This window comes from Rhipicephalus sanguineus, chromosome 6, assembly GCF_013339695.2.
Source record: "Rhipicephalus sanguineus isolate Rsan-2018 chromosome 6, BIME_Rsan_1.4, whole genome shotgun sequence".
In the NCBI taxonomy this organism is placed as follows: Eukaryota; Metazoa; Arthropoda; class Arachnida; order Ixodida; family Ixodidae; genus Rhipicephalus; species Rhipicephalus sanguineus.
Window position 1 is genome coordinate 150,135,372 of NC_051181.1, and position 17,601 is coordinate 150,152,972.

General features: G+C 46.6%; 1 protein-coding gene across 2 annotated transcripts in view; it reads left to right on the forward strand.

Annotated features, from left to right (window-relative positions):
• The window catches only part of LOC119396776 (diacylglycerol kinase theta), a 64,809-nt gene that overhangs the window by 41,882 nt on the left and 5,326 nt on the right, over positions 1 to 17,601 (forward strand). Inside the window, exons 13-20 of one of the 2 annotated variants that reach the window (XM_049417217.1) lie at positions 853 to 1,003; positions 1,543 to 1,727; positions 2,705 to 2,829; positions 4,014 to 4,466; positions 4,907 to 5,062; positions 6,270 to 6,435; positions 7,994 to 8,092; positions 10,239 to 17,293. In XM_049417217.1, coding sequence (XP_049273174.1) covers positions 853 to 1,003; positions 1,543 to 1,727; positions 2,705 to 2,829; positions 4,014 to 4,466; positions 4,907 to 5,062; positions 6,270 to 6,435; positions 7,994 to 8,092; positions 10,239 to 10,328 — 1,425 coding nt within the window. In that variant the 3' untranslated portion in view covers positions 10,329 to 17,293. Of the gene's footprint in view, positions 1 to 852; positions 1,004 to 1,542; positions 1,728 to 2,704; positions 2,830 to 4,013; positions 4,467 to 4,906; positions 5,063 to 6,269; positions 6,436 to 7,993; positions 8,093 to 10,238; positions 17,294 to 17,601 lie in introns of those variants that run through there. The other variant, XM_049417216.1, reaches the window with a different exon arrangement.

The window sequence follows — 17,601 nt, forward strand, 5'->3', positions numbered from 1 at the left end:
CAGCTTTGAAATGGCAAGGAAATACTACAAGTTACAGCGTTTAGTAAACCACTGGAACGTTAGCAGTTTTCTAGAGCTAGAAACAGGACGCGAAAACTGTCTTTCTAATGTGTCGGGAATGTGGTCAGGGTTTAATTAAAAAAAAGGAAATGAATTGTTTAACACGTTTGTCTTGACCATTCCTTTTCAGCAAAGTGGTGCGCAGATTTTATAGAGCTGAATATGCGCACAGCTGGTGTCAACAGTTTAGAGACCACGAGACTCAAGAAAAAGCTGAATACTCCCGCTGTTTCGGCAGGTAGCCTTAAATTTAGATTTCCGGCCTGTTCAAAAAAGCGCTAACATGTACTAAGCTCATTGTGAAAAAGGCTCCCGTTCTGGGTGCCGAAACGTCTTATTACATTTTTATTCTCTTGTGGTCGGCGTCTTCGTCTTTTTATTCAATAACATGTACTGTGCAGTTCAATCGACTACAGTCACAAATTGCTGGGAAATTCAGAGTTTTCTCGGACCTAGTGGTCTCTAAACATTTGATGCTGGTTTATGTGTATTCTTGCTGTCAAGTTTTTCGCTCACGGTAGAAAATATAAAAGAAAAAGCCGCTGACATAAAAAAGGTGCATAGCTAGCGAATCAGCGCCGTGTTAACTTTTTTTATGCGAGTTCATTGATATGGTCGTGGTCGTTGTTGACATCTCTTCTCAGTCGAAGTCTCGTGCTGCAACCTTGGTAAACTTTCGTAACTTATTCGAGAGAATTTTCGAACTGCAATTTAAAGCTTGTAGCTAGAATCATGATCACTGCGGCGCGATGGCTCGCGTGTGTTTCATCGGCCCTTTCCGCTTTATTCCAGGAGTCAATACGGCAGAAAGACCTGACCAGGTTCTACCTCCAGCAAAAAGAGGATTGTTACAGCTCTAGCGTTGCCCTTTTCGTTGGAAACCTTCCACCAAATCTATCCCAGAGGCAGTACGAGAAAATTTTAGTAGACCTTTTAGGAAAACGTGAGTATCGCTCCCGTCTTCACACGCCATCTTTTTAATTAGTTCGAAGGGAGTCATATCTTTACTAGAGCTTCTTCCCAATGCAGGGTTGCAACCATATGACGCCGTTTTTTCCCTACGTGCCTTAAAAGCAGCCCTCTTTGAATAAGCTATAGCAAAGCCGTGCAACCAGTTTCGATACTGCAGTGAACAACAAACTACAAAGAAAGTAACATAAGCATATCGTGAATCTGTAACCATGCTTAGGCTTGGAAACGTGTAATGTATAATTTTTTTCTTGTCTGTAGTGCTCTTATTCTTCATTGTCTGACATTTCGTGAATCATTGATGCTTCTCTTTTTTACCTGTCTTTGTTAAAAAGCTAGACATACATTACTGTGTAACATTATTGTTGCCCTTTATTACGAAACCTCTTGTAAAATTATCGACATTGACTGTGTCTGTATTCACTTAACAGTAACTCAGTCAGCTGAACTGTGTGGGCATATAGTCTTTGTAACCGACGTATCGTCGTCGCTTCTTTTTCTCTCTCGGTACAGCTTATAAATTCAAGCAGATAGGTCCAATTTACTACGAGTACGGTTCCCTGATCATCACCTACGACAATGCTGACATAGCAGTGAAGGCTTTTTACATGCTGAGGGAGTCGAGCTTCGAAGACAAAAACCTTCTTGTCCTACTCCTGCCCAACACCATCCCAGAGATGATCCCCGAAGGTGTCAGGGTGAGTGACTACATTATCCGTATGCGTGCGCAAAAGGGACCGCTTCCTCCGAGCAACCCCTGCCTTGATGTTGCATTCCGAGAACTGAGTACTTCCCGTATTTACTCCTGGAAAGCCGAGGACCAAAGGCAGGCCGTTGTGAGGCGCACGTCGCTTCGTTTCCATTCTTGCATCAATTGTGAAGCTTGTTTTTTTAAGGACTCAACCATTATGGGGGGGGGGGATTGCCCCCCCCCCCCCTACAATGGATAATCGTGCGCACGCCTATGTACCTATCCTTTGTTACTGCGCCAGAGCTGTGGTTTTCAGTTTCTGCTGGCATAGCACAGCGGGACACAAAACAAAGCTGTGATCATGTGAATTGAGCGAGTCTTCTTTTTCTTACGTAATCATGAAAACGTGCGGCTGCCTGCATTTAACAGACTGTCGGAAAAAAAAGAAAGAAAAAGCTGAGGTCAAAGCCATTTGATTGATACGTAATTAAGGAAGAAGGTATCATCATATTGCCTCAGATCGTGGGTTCGACTCTCGTTTACGGAGCCTTTTTTTCTCCTAGTGTTTTTTTTTTGCTATCTGATCGTGTGCATTTTGCTGACGTATTTCCGTGACGGAAATACGCCATGAAAGTATTGGTGGACCCCAGCATAAAACACTTTCGTGTTAAAAGACACTAAGAAAATCACATAGTTCCGTAAAGAAGTGGAAAAGTCTGATAACACTCAGTATTGCATATGATTTATCTACACAACAGAACAAGTAACAACGTGTGACAAAATTAAACGTGAACAATGCATGCACGACCTCCGATATTTAAAGCTTCTGCGAAGTCCTTATCGAAGCAGTAGATTTAAAGCGCCTTTATTAAAAAGGAAATTCTTCGGCTGGTCTTTGCAATCTACGTCTGTGCGTTCCTCGCGCTCGTCTTTTCGACCTAACTGATGCAAGACGTTCTCTATTTTCTGTTTTCTCTCTTTCAGCCGTTACTGGTATTCGTGAACGTGAAGAGTGGAGGATGCCAAGGCCTGGAACTCATCACATCCTTTCGTAAAATGCTGAACCCTTACCAAGTATATGATTTGGAGAATAGTGGACCGTTACCTGGGTAAGCAGGTCTGCTAGAGTTGTCTGTGTGGACTATTGCTAATTGATTCGTACAGTCCCATACGAATATAACTGAATCGGAATCTGGCGCTGCAATCATTCAGTAATGGTAGAAATTATGGATAGCGCGTAGATTCTTCTGTCACGAAATCGGCAAGCACAACTTATACAGTCAATATTGTATAAGCGTATGAGCTGCTTTAAAAAACCTTTTGAGTAGATTTCGATCGAGGCAAGTGTCCTAGAATTCTAGCATCTAGCGTTCAGAGCCTGAAAATTTTAGGTGGATTACTGAGTATCAGAGAAAGAGAGAGAGAGGCAGGAAGAATGAAACAATGACAGCGAGATTAACTAGTCTGCCTAATTTACTACCCTACGCGTGGAAAGGGGAATGTGATAGATAGATAGATAGATAGATAGATAGATAGATAGATAGATAGATAGATAGATAGATAGATAGATAGATAGATAGATAGATAGATAGATAGATAGATAGATAGATAGATAGATAGATAGAGAGACAGACAGACAGACAGACAGACAGACAGACAGACAGACAGACAGACAGACAGACAGACAGACAGACAGACAGACAGACAGACAGACAGACAGACAGACAGACAGACAGACAGACAGACAGACAGACAGACAGACAGACAGACAGACAGACAGACAGACAGACAGACAGACAGACAGACAGACAGACAGACAGATAGACAGACAGATAGATAGATAGATAGATAGATAGATAGATAGATAGATAGATAGATAGATAGATAGATAGATAGATAGATAGATAGATAGATAGATAGATAGATAGATAGATAGATAGATAGATAGATAGATAGATAGATAGATAGATAGATAGATAGATAACAAAAGAAGGAGCGAGCCTAGGTGATTCACGAGCATGGTGCAGCGTACATACAGTCAGGCGCTTAAGTTACTCGCCTTCAAGAATTGTAGAAGGAATAATATGGCCTTCTGGGCTGATGAGCTACGAGGCAAGTGTCTCAAGGTATTTTCCTTCCGTAGAGGGTCGATCAACAAGTCTGCTCGAAGCTCACTGGAGAGTCTCGCGTGGTTTTTCAAAGGAGGGACGGTGTATCCTCACGTTTGCACTCAGCGCAAATTGTACAGTAAGTTCGAGGGGTTTGAGTACAAGGCACCGCGTGATGATCGCAGGCTGTACGTGTTTCGGCACGTGCGCGACTACAAGATCCTGGTGTGCGGCGGCGACGGCACCGTCGGCTGGGTGCTCCAGTGCCTGGACAACGTTGGCCAGGATTCCGAGTGCCAGTCCCCGCCGTGCGCCATCGTGCCGCTGGGCACGGGCAATGACCTGGCGCGAGTGCTGCGCTGGGGACCCGGCTACACTGGTGGCGAGGACCCCCTCACTCTGCTCAAGGACGTCATCGACGCCGAGGAGATTCGTTTGGACAGGTGGACGGTGGTCTTCCACTCGGATGAAAAGCCGGAGGAGAAGCCCGGCTCACTCACAAACAGCTCGGGCTCCACGTCCGAGGACAACACGGCCATATTCGTCATGAACAACTACTTTGGCATCGGCATCGACGCAGACCTTTGCCTCGACTTCCACAACGCTCGAGAAGAGAACCCCAACAAGTTCAACAGCAGGCGAGTCTCCTTTTCTCGTATAACTCTCTGTTGGCCTACAGTGTGTTATGCATGCTCGAAAGTCACGAGGAAAGATACGGGGACAAGCGCAAATTCGCTTGTCCTTGCGAACGTGTCTTTCTTCGTGCTTTCACAAGGAAGAATACGGAAAAGGAGAAGGTTCACAAAGGCTTGTCCGCAAGGAAGGATACGGGGAAGGATAAGGTTCACAAAGACACGCCCACAAGGAAAGATAAGGTTCATAAAGACACGTCCACAAGAAAGTATACAGAGAGGGATAAGGTTCCCATGCCCTTTCTTGTGAACGTGCCTTTTTTCGCGCAACCTTTTTCTTTCGAGTCTCTGTTCGCTCGAGATGTCCATGGCGTATCATGTCACCTAGCCCTTATCTTCAGCTGTTGAACACTACTGTCTAACATAAAGGTTTGACTCTCTTACAGACTTCACAACAAGGGCGTGTACGTGAAGATGGGTCTCCGCAAAATGGTGAGCAGGAAGACCTGGAAGGATCTGCACAAAGAAATCCGTCTTGAGGTGGACGGAAAAGTGATCGACCTACCCCCTGTAGAGGGTATCATTATTCTCAACATTCTCAGGTACGTATTACCAGCGGCGGTCCAGTACTTGAGAAATTTTGTGGTTTTGCGATGCGAGAACTTAGGACATGGCTTACCGCTTTACTTATAAGCTGCAACGCCATCAGCGCAAGAGAAGTTCGCGCTCAGGCGCAGGCAAGGCCGTTGCTCTTATTTTCATTGTACTGCACAGTGCTCTGCAATGGCAACGTTAGTGAGGCGTTAGCATTTAGCCTAATTATTGCATTGAGTGAAACAGGGGTCAGTCACTAACCTTTTTTTTTTTTTTACATGGGAAAAGTCGGCGCTCTGACGCATGAGCTGTAAGTGAGACGGAACTAAAAAGCCTGGCGGATCCCCTTGCTTCTTCAGAGGCTACCCTGTCTTCTGAATTCAAAACACAAAGCCTTCAAATATTGCTATAGGCGAATTATCGATCGATTAGCTTTCTGATCAGTCAATAACACGAATAATACCATGTTGCGGTTAGTCGACTTAGGTCGCTGGCAAAATCAGGTAAGCATAGGGCGCCGACGTCACCACTATGCACGCCCAGTAAGGAAAGGAGCGACAGATTGAAGTTAAATGTTCATACTAATTAAGAGCGTACCCGTACATCTCTGGGGACAAAAGCCAATCGCGCAGGCGGCCACCTTCAGTACAGCTGGCATTAGTATAAATAAGCAAAGGAATTATCTGCTGCCAAAGTGCTTTGACACGCTTCTTTGGATATGCACATAAAGCCCTTTTTTTGTATACGTGTAAGCATATGTTGATGCAACCACACGGAGAAGCTGATGCTGACAAAAAACTGTCGATTCATGCATCAGCTTCCTACCTGTTGCGTTGCAGCACAAACAAATCTTGTATTTAAATGGGTAAATGTTTGGTTATTTTTGTTTTGTGTAGCCACGTGAAGGCATATATTTACGTCCTGCGCATGTGAAAAAAAAATCATTTGAGAGAGAACACTTGTGTTCGCGAGTCTTCGTGAGTCCCGTGTACCGGCGCTGTTTCCTGATTTGAAGCCGGGCCAACAAGCTCAAATTCAAACCTTTTTAAAGTACATTTCCTCTATGCTCTCGTCATATTCCGTGGCGCGGTTTCATAATCGATATATCACCTTGACTATCTCTTTTCTTTCTTCATAATTCATAATTTACGGTGATCCACGTATACGTGCAATGATTCCTGAAATGTTGAGTGTACCCTGGTGGCGTGTTCGCAGTTGGGGTTCCGGTGCTAACCCCTGGGGGCCCGAGAAGGAGGACATGTTCTCGAAACCGACGCACTACGACGGTATGCTCGAGATCGTCGGCGTCACTGGGGTCGTCCACATGGGCCAGATCCAGAGCGGGCTGCGCAGCGCCATCCGCATCGCGCAGGGGGGACACGTGAGTCGTTTATTCGCTCCTCATTCGTCCATGCGCCAACATGGCGGTCACCGTGTCGGTAGCCGATCAGCAGTGTCGCACGTGCCGGTACAGTGATTGTTGAGCGCTGTCGTGGTTCAGCTTGCTCCGGCCTGTTCAAATAGTATGACAGCCGCAGCGGCCATGTTCATACGTGATAACGTCATTCAACGCACAGAGTTTGTCACACACACACACACACACACACACACACACACACACACACACACACACACACACACACACACACACACACACACACACACACACACACACACACACACACACACACACACACACACACACACACATATATATATATATATATATATATATATATATGTATATATATATATATATATATATATATATATATATATATGTATATATATATACAACGTTCAAGGACAGAGCCCGAAATGAGCAAGCCTCCCATGTCCACACCGCCAAGAAGCCAAACAGTGAATGGCAGCCCCTCTGAAAGTACGTCACCGCCATTCTAACGTCCGTGCACAAACAACGCTTTGAAGAATCGTCCAGAACGTACCGCAGCACGCGCTGCGCCAGTTGAGCTTAAAGCCCTCAATTCACTGTCTTCCCGCAGTGACATCATCAAGTCGTCCAGGCAGCGCCAGAAATCGGGCGTCCAACCGTAGCGCTCTTTCTCAATGTGTGTGGCAGCATTTCGCTTGCCAAATATTTGAAGTACTTTGAGCTAATCTCGTCGTGGTAGACAGTCGCTTCTGCGCTTTCTACAAGCATCTAGGCTCTGCTTTATAGCCATACAGCGTTTTTGATCGCTCCACGTGCCATGACTGATCTTTCCTGTTCGTTTTTATGACCACCCTGATAACATACTCTGAAATTACTATCAGCGTTCGGAATGCAGCACGCACTCTTCATTGTGATAATATTACACATGATAGCGTTCCATTTCGCGCGCATGCGCGAACAAACGTAAGATCTTGAGCAAAAAGAAAAACAAAAATCAGCAACGCGAGTTATTGTTGAGAAGTTGGCTTTTCCTCATTATGTGTCTTATTGTGGAGAAGACAACGTTAGGAGAAAATTTCCTGATATGATTTTATATATAATTGCTGGGGTTTAACGTCCCAAAACCTGATAAGATTTGCATGCGTGTCGCACATGTAACGTGTCGAGACGAATACGTCTGATATGACGTGCCGTTATCTTGTCCTTAAGGAGTAATCGTAATCTCTCATGCGTGTGGCTCCTTTATGTAGTGCTGCGATACCAGTATATCTTAGGTTTTGAAGGAGACGCGCATATCGGCGTGGCATATCATTCGTTACAGGAGACTATCTGCCACTGATCGATAAAGAAGGCAAGTAGGCGGAATACGGATGGCGGTTATTGTTTGTGGACAAGCTGAGCCCTACAGTGTGAATTTTTTTTTTACTTTTATTTAGACTGCGCTTGTGCCCCTTGCTGGGACAGTGCATTTCCACTATCGGTGCACTCATCATTGGACGCGGGACGCTTCAGTTGACAGCTCTGTTTCTACCATCTCGACTTTCAGTTGCGGATACGGCTAAACACAGAAATGCCCGTTCAAGTAGACGGTGAGCCTTGGATTCAGGGGCCCGGCGAAGTCGTCGTGCTCCGATCGGCCTTGAAGGTAAGCCCCGTGGTCGATGCTTTGCAGGTTCGGCCTGAGAGTGCTCCACGGCTTGCGGTGTCCTTCGAACCTTTGGAAAATGTCCGCTTAAGAACAGAACAAGGCAACGGAACACAATGCGGCAGCTGAAACTTCTGCAGCTAACGTTCCCTCAGTGATTCGATTAAAAGGAAAAAGCACGTCGCACGAAAACAAACGTTACCCTGGTTGTTATGTGGTTGTGGGCATCGCACATTCAATTTTAAAAGACAGCTGCTCAGCGTGCACGCTATAGATATTGCTAAAGACGATCCAAAGCATTCGTCTTTGCGTATACGTGTAGTGGAAGCCGTGGAACACTCTCACCGTAATCAGCATTTTTGTTAACCGTACTTTCGCAGTAGAGATTTGGTGTATGTAGAAACAGCATGCCAACTTAGTCCTATCCTGCGGCTGTCTGTAACACCAAAGTGGTTTGGCACACAGTGTTAAAACTCTTAACATCGCTTGTAGAATTACTTTGCACATCGTAAAAAAAATCTATTGATCTGCGTTAGGCTACAGCGGATGACTTTACGGGTATGATGATTATAAAGTTAAGTAACACCAACCAGTGGTAGAATCGTTGGTTGACTAAGAGTGCCCTTTTTCGCCTTTGTGCTAAATCAATAGGCTATTGCTGCAGATTAGGAAGGGTGTACTGAGCACTCGTAGCTTTGACACAGCTGTCGTTGAGTAACCTTTGTTGGTTTTGTTTGATGCGTTATTCGAATGGTTGATTGAATCCTTGCCTGCCTTGCACATCCTTTGTATGCTTCCCTGAGAAACACAGTGAGCATGTGTCGTGAATGTTCCCGAAGGCAGTTTGTCCCTTTCTTTTTTGTTCACATTCAAAATTTTTTTTTCTTAATTTTAACTCTTAACTACACCACACACCCTTCCCAGGTCCCAGAACAAGTACAAACGTTTTTATTTTTTTTCAATCTTGCTAGAACTGACAGCGCACGTGACGACACATTATTCATGCGCGCGAATTCAGGCACAAGCAATTTATTGTATCAATGGCAGTTCCCCTGGGTGACTGACTTGCTCATTGCGGAAACTAAGCATAACATATAAATAAAAGTGGTGACCAAGAAACAGTTACATTAACCCGAAATGTCTACTGCAGTTGTTGCTAAAATGACGTGGTAAATGTTTCGAGCGTAGCAAAGCCATACTTCATGTTGCTTATGGACTAGTATTAATTGCTAGCGGCTAACTGCCTGCACATTATATACGCCTGTGCTGTTGCTGAACATGTCAAGGCTCACGGTCCACGAAATTTGCTTCTATGTGCCTGCCTCAGGTTAGGTTTCAATGCAGACGGCTTTGCACTGTTTATAGAAAGCCATTCGAACGCTAAACATGCCGGTGTCTTTGCTCTGCCCGCAATGTTTCCCGAGTGTCGTAGCTCCCTAGTTGCAAGGACAGCAAAGAACGAAACCACGATAGTACGATTTCGTGATTTCACCGTACAGGTGAGCTTAGTACAGAACACGCCCCTGGAGCAGCACCCGACAGTCATGAACGCAAAGTATGTGTATGTTGCAAGGCAGGCTCAGAGTAACACTCGTGGTATCCGGAAATTCACAGAACCTACATGTAGTACGCCGGTGAGAATGGAAGCAGGAATACAGTTTGTGGTATTTCGAAAAATTTTGCTTTTCTTTTCTTTCTGCTTGATTCTGTGCCACCATTGAATGTATAGCTGAAGCACTCGCACACATTTTTTGCTTGCCGCCAAAGGGCCGTACTCGAAACCCTCTCACTCACGTTTCTTTCCCTCCCCTTTTTCTCCTCCCCACCCGCTTCTCTTCCTCACCTCCTTGTTTCACGATACGTCGGCTCACCGTTCCGTTCCGCCCCACCTTTTCTCGCCCCGTCCCAATTCTCTCTTCCTCGTCTCTCCCGTTACACCGTCTACGCTGCGTCGGATTCGAACCTGCGAACCAAAAAAAAAAATACACTTCATCTTGCGCTTTCCTGTTTTACACAAAATACAACAACGACGACGATGAATCGGCATAAACGCGCTCGCCACGACGCACACTTTGCAAAAAAACAAACACGAAACGCCAAACAACGAACGCATCACACGCGTGCATTGCGGCGCAAACGTCTTCAGGCCACCATGCTCAGGAAAAGCAAGATGAAGCGACGCAACACGGAGCCCATGCTGGCCTCGTCGAGCGGCGAGAAGTCCTCCGAAGACTGACGAGGCGGGCAGCGGCCCCGGCACAAGACGACGACGACGGCGTCATCAGCGGCGGTAGCCACCACCAACGCCGGAGTGGCGGCGGCGACGAGCGCCGCAGTGCAGCCGCCGCCGCCGCAGCATCAGAGTCAGTGGGGGCGATCCCGCCGTGGTGGCGGAGAAGCCAGTGGCCGGAGGCATCGGCGCCGACGCGACGCGAACCCGGTCGCCCACGGCGTGGTGCTGGCGTTCTTGCACGCCTGCTGCTGCGGCGCCGCATACCTGCTCGGACCGAGAGAACAGCAACGCTCTCCGCGCGACGACGGCTGATGGCCGCCGGACTCTCTTTTACACATCTTTCCCTCTCTCTCTCTCTCCGAATAGTGAGGAGGGAGAGGGGTGACCGAGGTTGTGAAGGGAGAGGGACGATGCACGGGAACCCGCTGACGCCGTATCGCCGCCGCCGCCGATTGAAAATAACGGCCCATGTCGAGCTCCTGTCGATGCTGCTTCGCTTTGACCCCCTGCGCGCGGGGACAGCCGTGCGCTTCTCCGTCGCTGAGAGCTCGCAACGTGAGACGACGGAAGGAGAGACGCCGCCGCTCACATGTTTCTCACTCTCTTTCCTCAAATCTGTTCTCGGTCTTATTCTCGGCCTTGTTTGTACGACGAGGACGATTTCAGTCTTGTCGAGCAACCCCCGCCACGCAGCCTCACTCACTACGACGACAACGCAAGGCTTGCTGGAACCCGTCTCGGTTTCTTGTACAGGCGGCCGCCGCACGAGCGCCTTCTTTCTCTTTCTCGGCTCCCGAAAAACCCCCACGGTTTTGCACTGAGAACGACGACCCACTTGTCTATGGGCCACAGCCGCGCCTTCCTCTTCCGGCGCGCAGAGGGGAAGTGCCGGCGTGCGTGCGCACTGTTGTTCTTTAGGGCGCGGCGCAATATGTGTGTGACTGTGTAGCGTGTGTGCCTGTGTGTGTGTGTGTGCGTGTGCGGGTAAACGCTGCATAGCCGGCGTAGCATGTCTCTATAGCGTCGACACATTTTAGGCTTGTTCCTATTACGGCGCGCGGCGCGAGCAGCCTCGGTCGTTTGTAGATTCCACCCCGCCATCTTCGAAAAGATCACGCGCCGCACAACAAGGAAGTCGTGCACGAATCCTCAAAGCGACTCCGACCCCCGCACTGGTTTGGTTCCATTTCCAGTACTTAGCCACACTGATCGAAGAACCAGCAATGTCCGCACTGACGAGCAGTAAGAGTGTCGCGTTCTCGCGTTTTCGACACATTTAGACGAGACTCTTGCTGTCTCAGTTGACCTTCGTGCATACTCCCATTATTTTTAACGCAGAAAGGCCAAATGGGCGCAACAAATCATCAGACGACAGCGCCATTACTTGGGAGTCTTTTTAATAGCTTCTTTTCTTCCGTTTCTTTCGTTCGGGCTGGCAGTCGTGGGTTGAATAGTCAGGGAGAGTGGAGTGTAGCCCTTAAACTGCTCACTTTAGATGGCCGCGAGGCTTTTTTAGGAGGCATGTCCCAAAGGAACACCACTCTATACGTGTCCTCAGGTGCTAAGTTACAAGTAAGCGGCGCTTGGCGTGTGAGCGATCCTTGCCGTTGCAACAATCTCGCCTCTCTAGTGAAGTCGTGAGAATCTAAACCTTGCGATGCGACGGCCGAGCCTGCCTTCCACCAATTTGTTCTTTATTGGACAGCTTTTGTTTTTGTGTTTTTTTCTTTTCTAACTCATCATCTTAATTTGGCTGGAGAAAGCGCGACGTACCGATCCTAAGCGCGGGTTTCCCAGCCTCCGAACCCTCGACCAACCGGAAGAATTGCGCATTAATCTAAATACTCATTTCTCTGTCCATTGTTTCCCTTTCTTTACGGGTGTGGTTAAACTTCCGGATACTTTCTGTCGGCGTTCGCTGCCAGACGCTTGAATCGGCGAACAAGGCGAATTATTAAAGTACAAGAAAATCGTGATAGGAGCGTAGAAAAGACAAACGGATCCGTTCCATCTTCCTTTTTTATTGTTTTTCGAACATGTCGCGAAGCTAGTCTTAGTTAGCGGGTAGGCGACTGGACTTTATGGATTCTACGTGGCGTAGTGTGGTTAACGCGCCGTTTAGTCACAGAGCATAGCCTTCCGATGGTTTTTCCGATACAATAGTTTATAAAAACTACAAGGTTGTACACACTTGAGTCCCCCCTGTCGTTACATATTGACCGGTGACGAATCCCGTGGATCATCTTCGCGAGTGGTCGAACTGTCAGTCTCTGCGAAGCACCGGTTGACACGACCGTGGCCTGCGAGATTGGCTCCAGCAGCGCGCCGTTCGCGCTGCCGGAGCAAATCCCGGAGGCCACGGCACGACGCTCGTCATTAGTGTCCGCCCGCTGGGGCACGTGGTTAACTGTCCTGGTTTCCCAGAGTCGAGAAACTGCGTTTCGTCGTTCCCCCTTGCTCTTATTTTATTTCGAACGACCGGCGCTGTACTTAACCTCCTAGTGACGCTAGTATTAGTTGCGTACCTAGTACAGGCTGTAGATATACCTTTGTATACAGGGCGTTTCCAGCAACTGCGCTAAATACTAGTTTTCGATTGGACCATGTTTTGCCTACGCTGTTGAGTCGTTATAACGAACAGCCTCAAAGAACACTAAGCTTTTTTTTTTTTTCAGATTGACATGTTATATTAGTCATATAATTAGCCATCCGTACTGCAAAGAAGCAATACCCTAAGCTTACAGCCGAGTGCACAGTTAATGACTCCAAGAACATGCATGATTTCTTCACGGCAGGGCAAAAGAAAGAGTACGTTCGGAGCTAGCATTATGGAGTGAAAAAAAAAGGGCGACTGGGAGGTCTCATTATGCTATCAGTTGCCGCCTCAATAAATCCAATGGAGTACATGTTTCTTCGAATGGATATACGTAGCGAAGAAACGCCCTGTATACAGAGTCTATAGAATAAGAAGAGAGAGGAGAAAAAAAGAGCTGTATGAAATGCATCGTATACATATATAAATAAATGAAAGAATAACACGGCGGGACGACTCGACGAACAGTGATGACGTCATATTTTACACGGTAGGCACTCGACACACTCACACATAAGCCTTGCGTTTTTTCAGGTGCTGCGCGAGTGACATTGTCCCGTGTGGTTCGTGCGCCCACCCACCGCTTTGGAGCTCCAAGCATGTACATACATTGCGCGTCCCCTCTTACATAGAGCGTACGACACTGCGTTTTTTTTTCTTTTTTGAAATTGTGCGTGCCCCAGGCGTTGTAGCTATGTACCGAGTGCGGACATTCACACACATTTTTGTTCTGGTGTCGTTAAATTAGTTAACGTCGCACCGTTAATTTAGCGCGACGTGAAGTGCGTGTAGGGCGTGCGAATGAATGATAAAAGAAAGAAAAAAGGAAGACGCGGTCTGTATAGACTGTATAGACTTTTGACGTTCTTGTTCAACATTTCTCTTTTTCTTTTTTTTCTCTATAGGAATACGTTAATAATCGATTATGCAAACACATACGAGTGCTAACGTTTGTTCGCGTATTAACGTGTGTGGCGTAAATTTTAACGGCAATGCTGCGTTGCAAATAAAAACGGGGCTTGCTTGCCTGAAAGAGTCTTTCGAGTAGTTTTGAATGGCCCGCGCCTAATATCGGCCCCTCTGTAGCTACGCTGTACTGTGAGACTTTTCTTTTTTTCGAGCTGCGAATTGTTGGTGTTTCATTGCCAGAATTTCAGTTTAGTTTGCGTCCGGTGAACGTCCCTGTTAGGGCAATCTTGTTTTTGATATCGCTGCCTATATGCGTTATCCAATAAGACAGTGATAGGCACAGAAATTGGCCTATCTGTGACGGCAACCGTGGACTGCTCCAAGATGTTCAAACAATCTTATGTTACGTTCGCTTGAACGCTTCTAAACGCTCGCACACTGTTGTGAAGCGATTTCACTTGTTTTTCGTAATATTTATGCCGAATTATCGAGTATAAAGGAATCAATATCGTAAGCGACATCCCAGAAATTGTACAGAAATAATTAACTCTATATTTAGTGATTCAGTAGCGGAATACCTTATGTACATACTGTGTGTTAAACTGGCTGTGTGTTAAACCCTGACTAAGTTATCTTTTAGTCAGCGCCCTGACAGCCTCGGTATTCGCATCGACCTGTATTCGCAAAATTCTTGCCTTTTTACGCTTAATTCAATCTAACACAACAGCACATGTAATAACTTCTAACCGTGGGTCTTGAGGTTGGCCATCCGCTGCGGACATGCCAACTCTCAGCAAAATCAAAACTTCATGTGCTATTAACTATTAATCACCAAGAATGAGACGTCAGCTTAATTAAGGGGTGACCCCTCGTTTTCCCCATGGATCGCATTTAGAAAACACCGAGAGATGACGTTTCAAAAACACTATCGGCTTCTGCGGCGTCCAGTTTTTCAACTGCGGGACTTGGCCGTTTGAATGCAATGAACTGGAGTGTTTAAGTGCTGCTGATACCTGTCGTTTGTTATGCGCAGGTCTAAGCCGCCAAGCGTTCTATATAGGTTCGTGGTTTTTTTCTCAACTCACTGTTTTGTAGTCACGAAGGTCACGCTATTTGCATTCCTTTAGCCGTGGTATAGTTGGTTTGGTTCAGTTTTTGTTTCCGTTTAGTGATGACACGTACGTACCTCGAGGGATCGGCCATGCATCGGATGGAGTTGGAAGAAAATAGTTTTTAGTTCCGACTAAAGAGCAAATGGTAATCATACTACTCAACTTCGTCCTCAATATCCTCGGTTCTCACGAAGCCCCATGAGCGCAACAGTGAAGTAGAATTATCAAGATCGTAGAAACAAAGTGTTTTCAAACCGTAACGTAAGCGAAACCATTCGTTGCTGTCTCAGAGATAATTTTTTTGTTTGACGAGAACGGCGCAATGCACGACACCTCGACGCTCATTTCGGCCCTTTGTGAAAGCAGGTGTTTAAGAAACAGGTTCAGTAATGATGGTGGGATGATGTTCTATCACCACAGCAGGCGATTGACTCGATGCGTCCAAACTAGGATTACGTTTTGACTGCGACTGTACTCGCAGCTTCGGTGGAAAAAGAATATAGCGCTTGTTAAAGCGTAGCACTTCGACGTTAAGTTAAAAACAAAATCGTTATGAGTTTCTTTCTTGCATTGGGAACTAGTGCAAGCACGACATACAAATCACGAAACAGGAGCACTTTGATTCTGCTAAGCGAGAGTTGTCGAAGAAAAAAAAAGGAATGCAGTTTTTGAAACTGTGCATGTGGTATGCTAAACACGCCGCTTTTAGTCGGATACGTGCGATCTCAGGATTCATCTTAACGAACTATATCCGCGCCAACATCAACACGTTACTTCGACGTGTTTTTCTGTGTCGGTTCTCCGTCAAATTCTTTTCTCGTATTGCAGTCAGCTACGACACTTATTTTAAAGAAAGGTTTAAGCGCCACTTTTACTTGCGTACTTCACAGGGATTTTTTTTTTTGTTTAGTCGTGTTGCATAGCGATTATGATTTTCTATCTCAACTCCAGAAACATTCCTCGCACAGCCACTTGACAATATTCAGGGATGCTGCGTGCTTGTTACGGTATCTTGGTTCACGGTATGGCTTTACCGCATTACGTAGGCGGGGAAGCCACCTTGCAAGAAAGAAGGAAGCGTCTTGAGACCAAGAGGGTTTTAAACCCCCTTGCTTGAGGCGACAATTAAAGCCGACCACGTATGGCGCTCAAAGGGAGGCGCGCTTACAGTTCGGCCGACGTTTCGGATACAACTCCGCCTCCGTTGGAAACCGCTCTTTCGCGATAACGCTTTTCTTTTCCGCTTTCATACTTTGTTAAATTTTCTTTCCCGCTGAGGACATCACGTGTGCATGCCTTTCAGGCGTAGCGCGCGCGACAAAGGCGTCGCGACAGTGTGCCTGTGTGAGTGTGGCGGCCATTTTGTTCTTTGATTTACCTCCTCTCCCTTATCTCTCTATCTGCATGCATGCGCGCGTGTGCCTGTTGCGTGTGTGTGAGCTACTACTGCGTGCGTGTGTATATCACCCGATCGAGGGGCTTGTACATAGCAGTCTATACATAAAAAAAAACACTACCTATTTGTATAGCTAGGGTGTTTTCTTATCTATATCGAGTTTGGATCTTGTGCACCTGACGAAGACGATGAAGAAGCGGTGACAGCGGACGCGACGCAGGAAAGAAAGAAAGGAATTGAGAAAGAGAAAAAAAAAATGTCGCTCGCCGAGCCACCTACACCATTCCTTTTTGACTCTAGGTTTATATGCTTTGTAGAGTCTCTTTCCGATAGTCTCGCCAGGCGTCACGTTATAGGCAGTCATGTGCAATGCACAATGTGAATATATTATACTTGATAATTGATGTTCCGACAGATAATACAGATGACGCGATTGTACCGCGCTGTGGAGAGAGGAAGGAAGAAACTGGTGACGTCACGTGCAGAGGCAGTCAGTCTTTGTGGTTTAATCGCTCTCTTCAACGACGGTGGTGGTTGCATTTTTCGATGCCAGGGTCGAGCGCGAACCTTGGACGCGGAGGGGAAGATTTTAAAACGAGAAGGTACGAAGTACAGTTCTTCACGCCGTAGGTATTACTACACATTACTGCAGTTTAAAAAAAAAACGCGATCAGTGGCAGGCAAGTAGCTATGTTTTCAAAGCGAGGCCTCTGTAGCGCCGGTCCATCGCGGATGACGCACTCCTAATGGAAAAAAAATCCCGGCATACACAAGACTATGTTTCGGTGCAAATTGTATAGTATGTGTTTTTTCTTCCGATTTTTCGTTTTTTTTTCTTTTTCATGCTCGAGTGTCCATACGAAGGTTCTACTTGTAGTGTGCGTAAAGAGAGATTTTGGTTGCTATCTTCTCGAATAAAGAGAAACAACAAAAAAAGATTAAAGCTCTGCAGATGTAAGTTATACGTGTCGTCGTTTCTTATGTGTGCTTGCGTGTGTGTTTGTGCTCGTCAGCGAAAGTGCCTTCTTGGCATAAAGACTCGGGAATTTTTTAAGGCACCTGTCGGCGAGCACACTGACGTCGGTACGGCGCGCGTTTCTTGTTTACTAAGCTATAGACCAGGGGTCTCAAACTCACTTCAACTAGTGGGCCGCAGTCACGAAATTTAGTTTCCCGCGAGGGCCGGGAAGGAGGTTGAGGCGGCGGTGGGAGGGAGGGGTGGGGGTAGGAACAGCTAGCTTTGCCATTTGAAAGAAGACCTTTCCC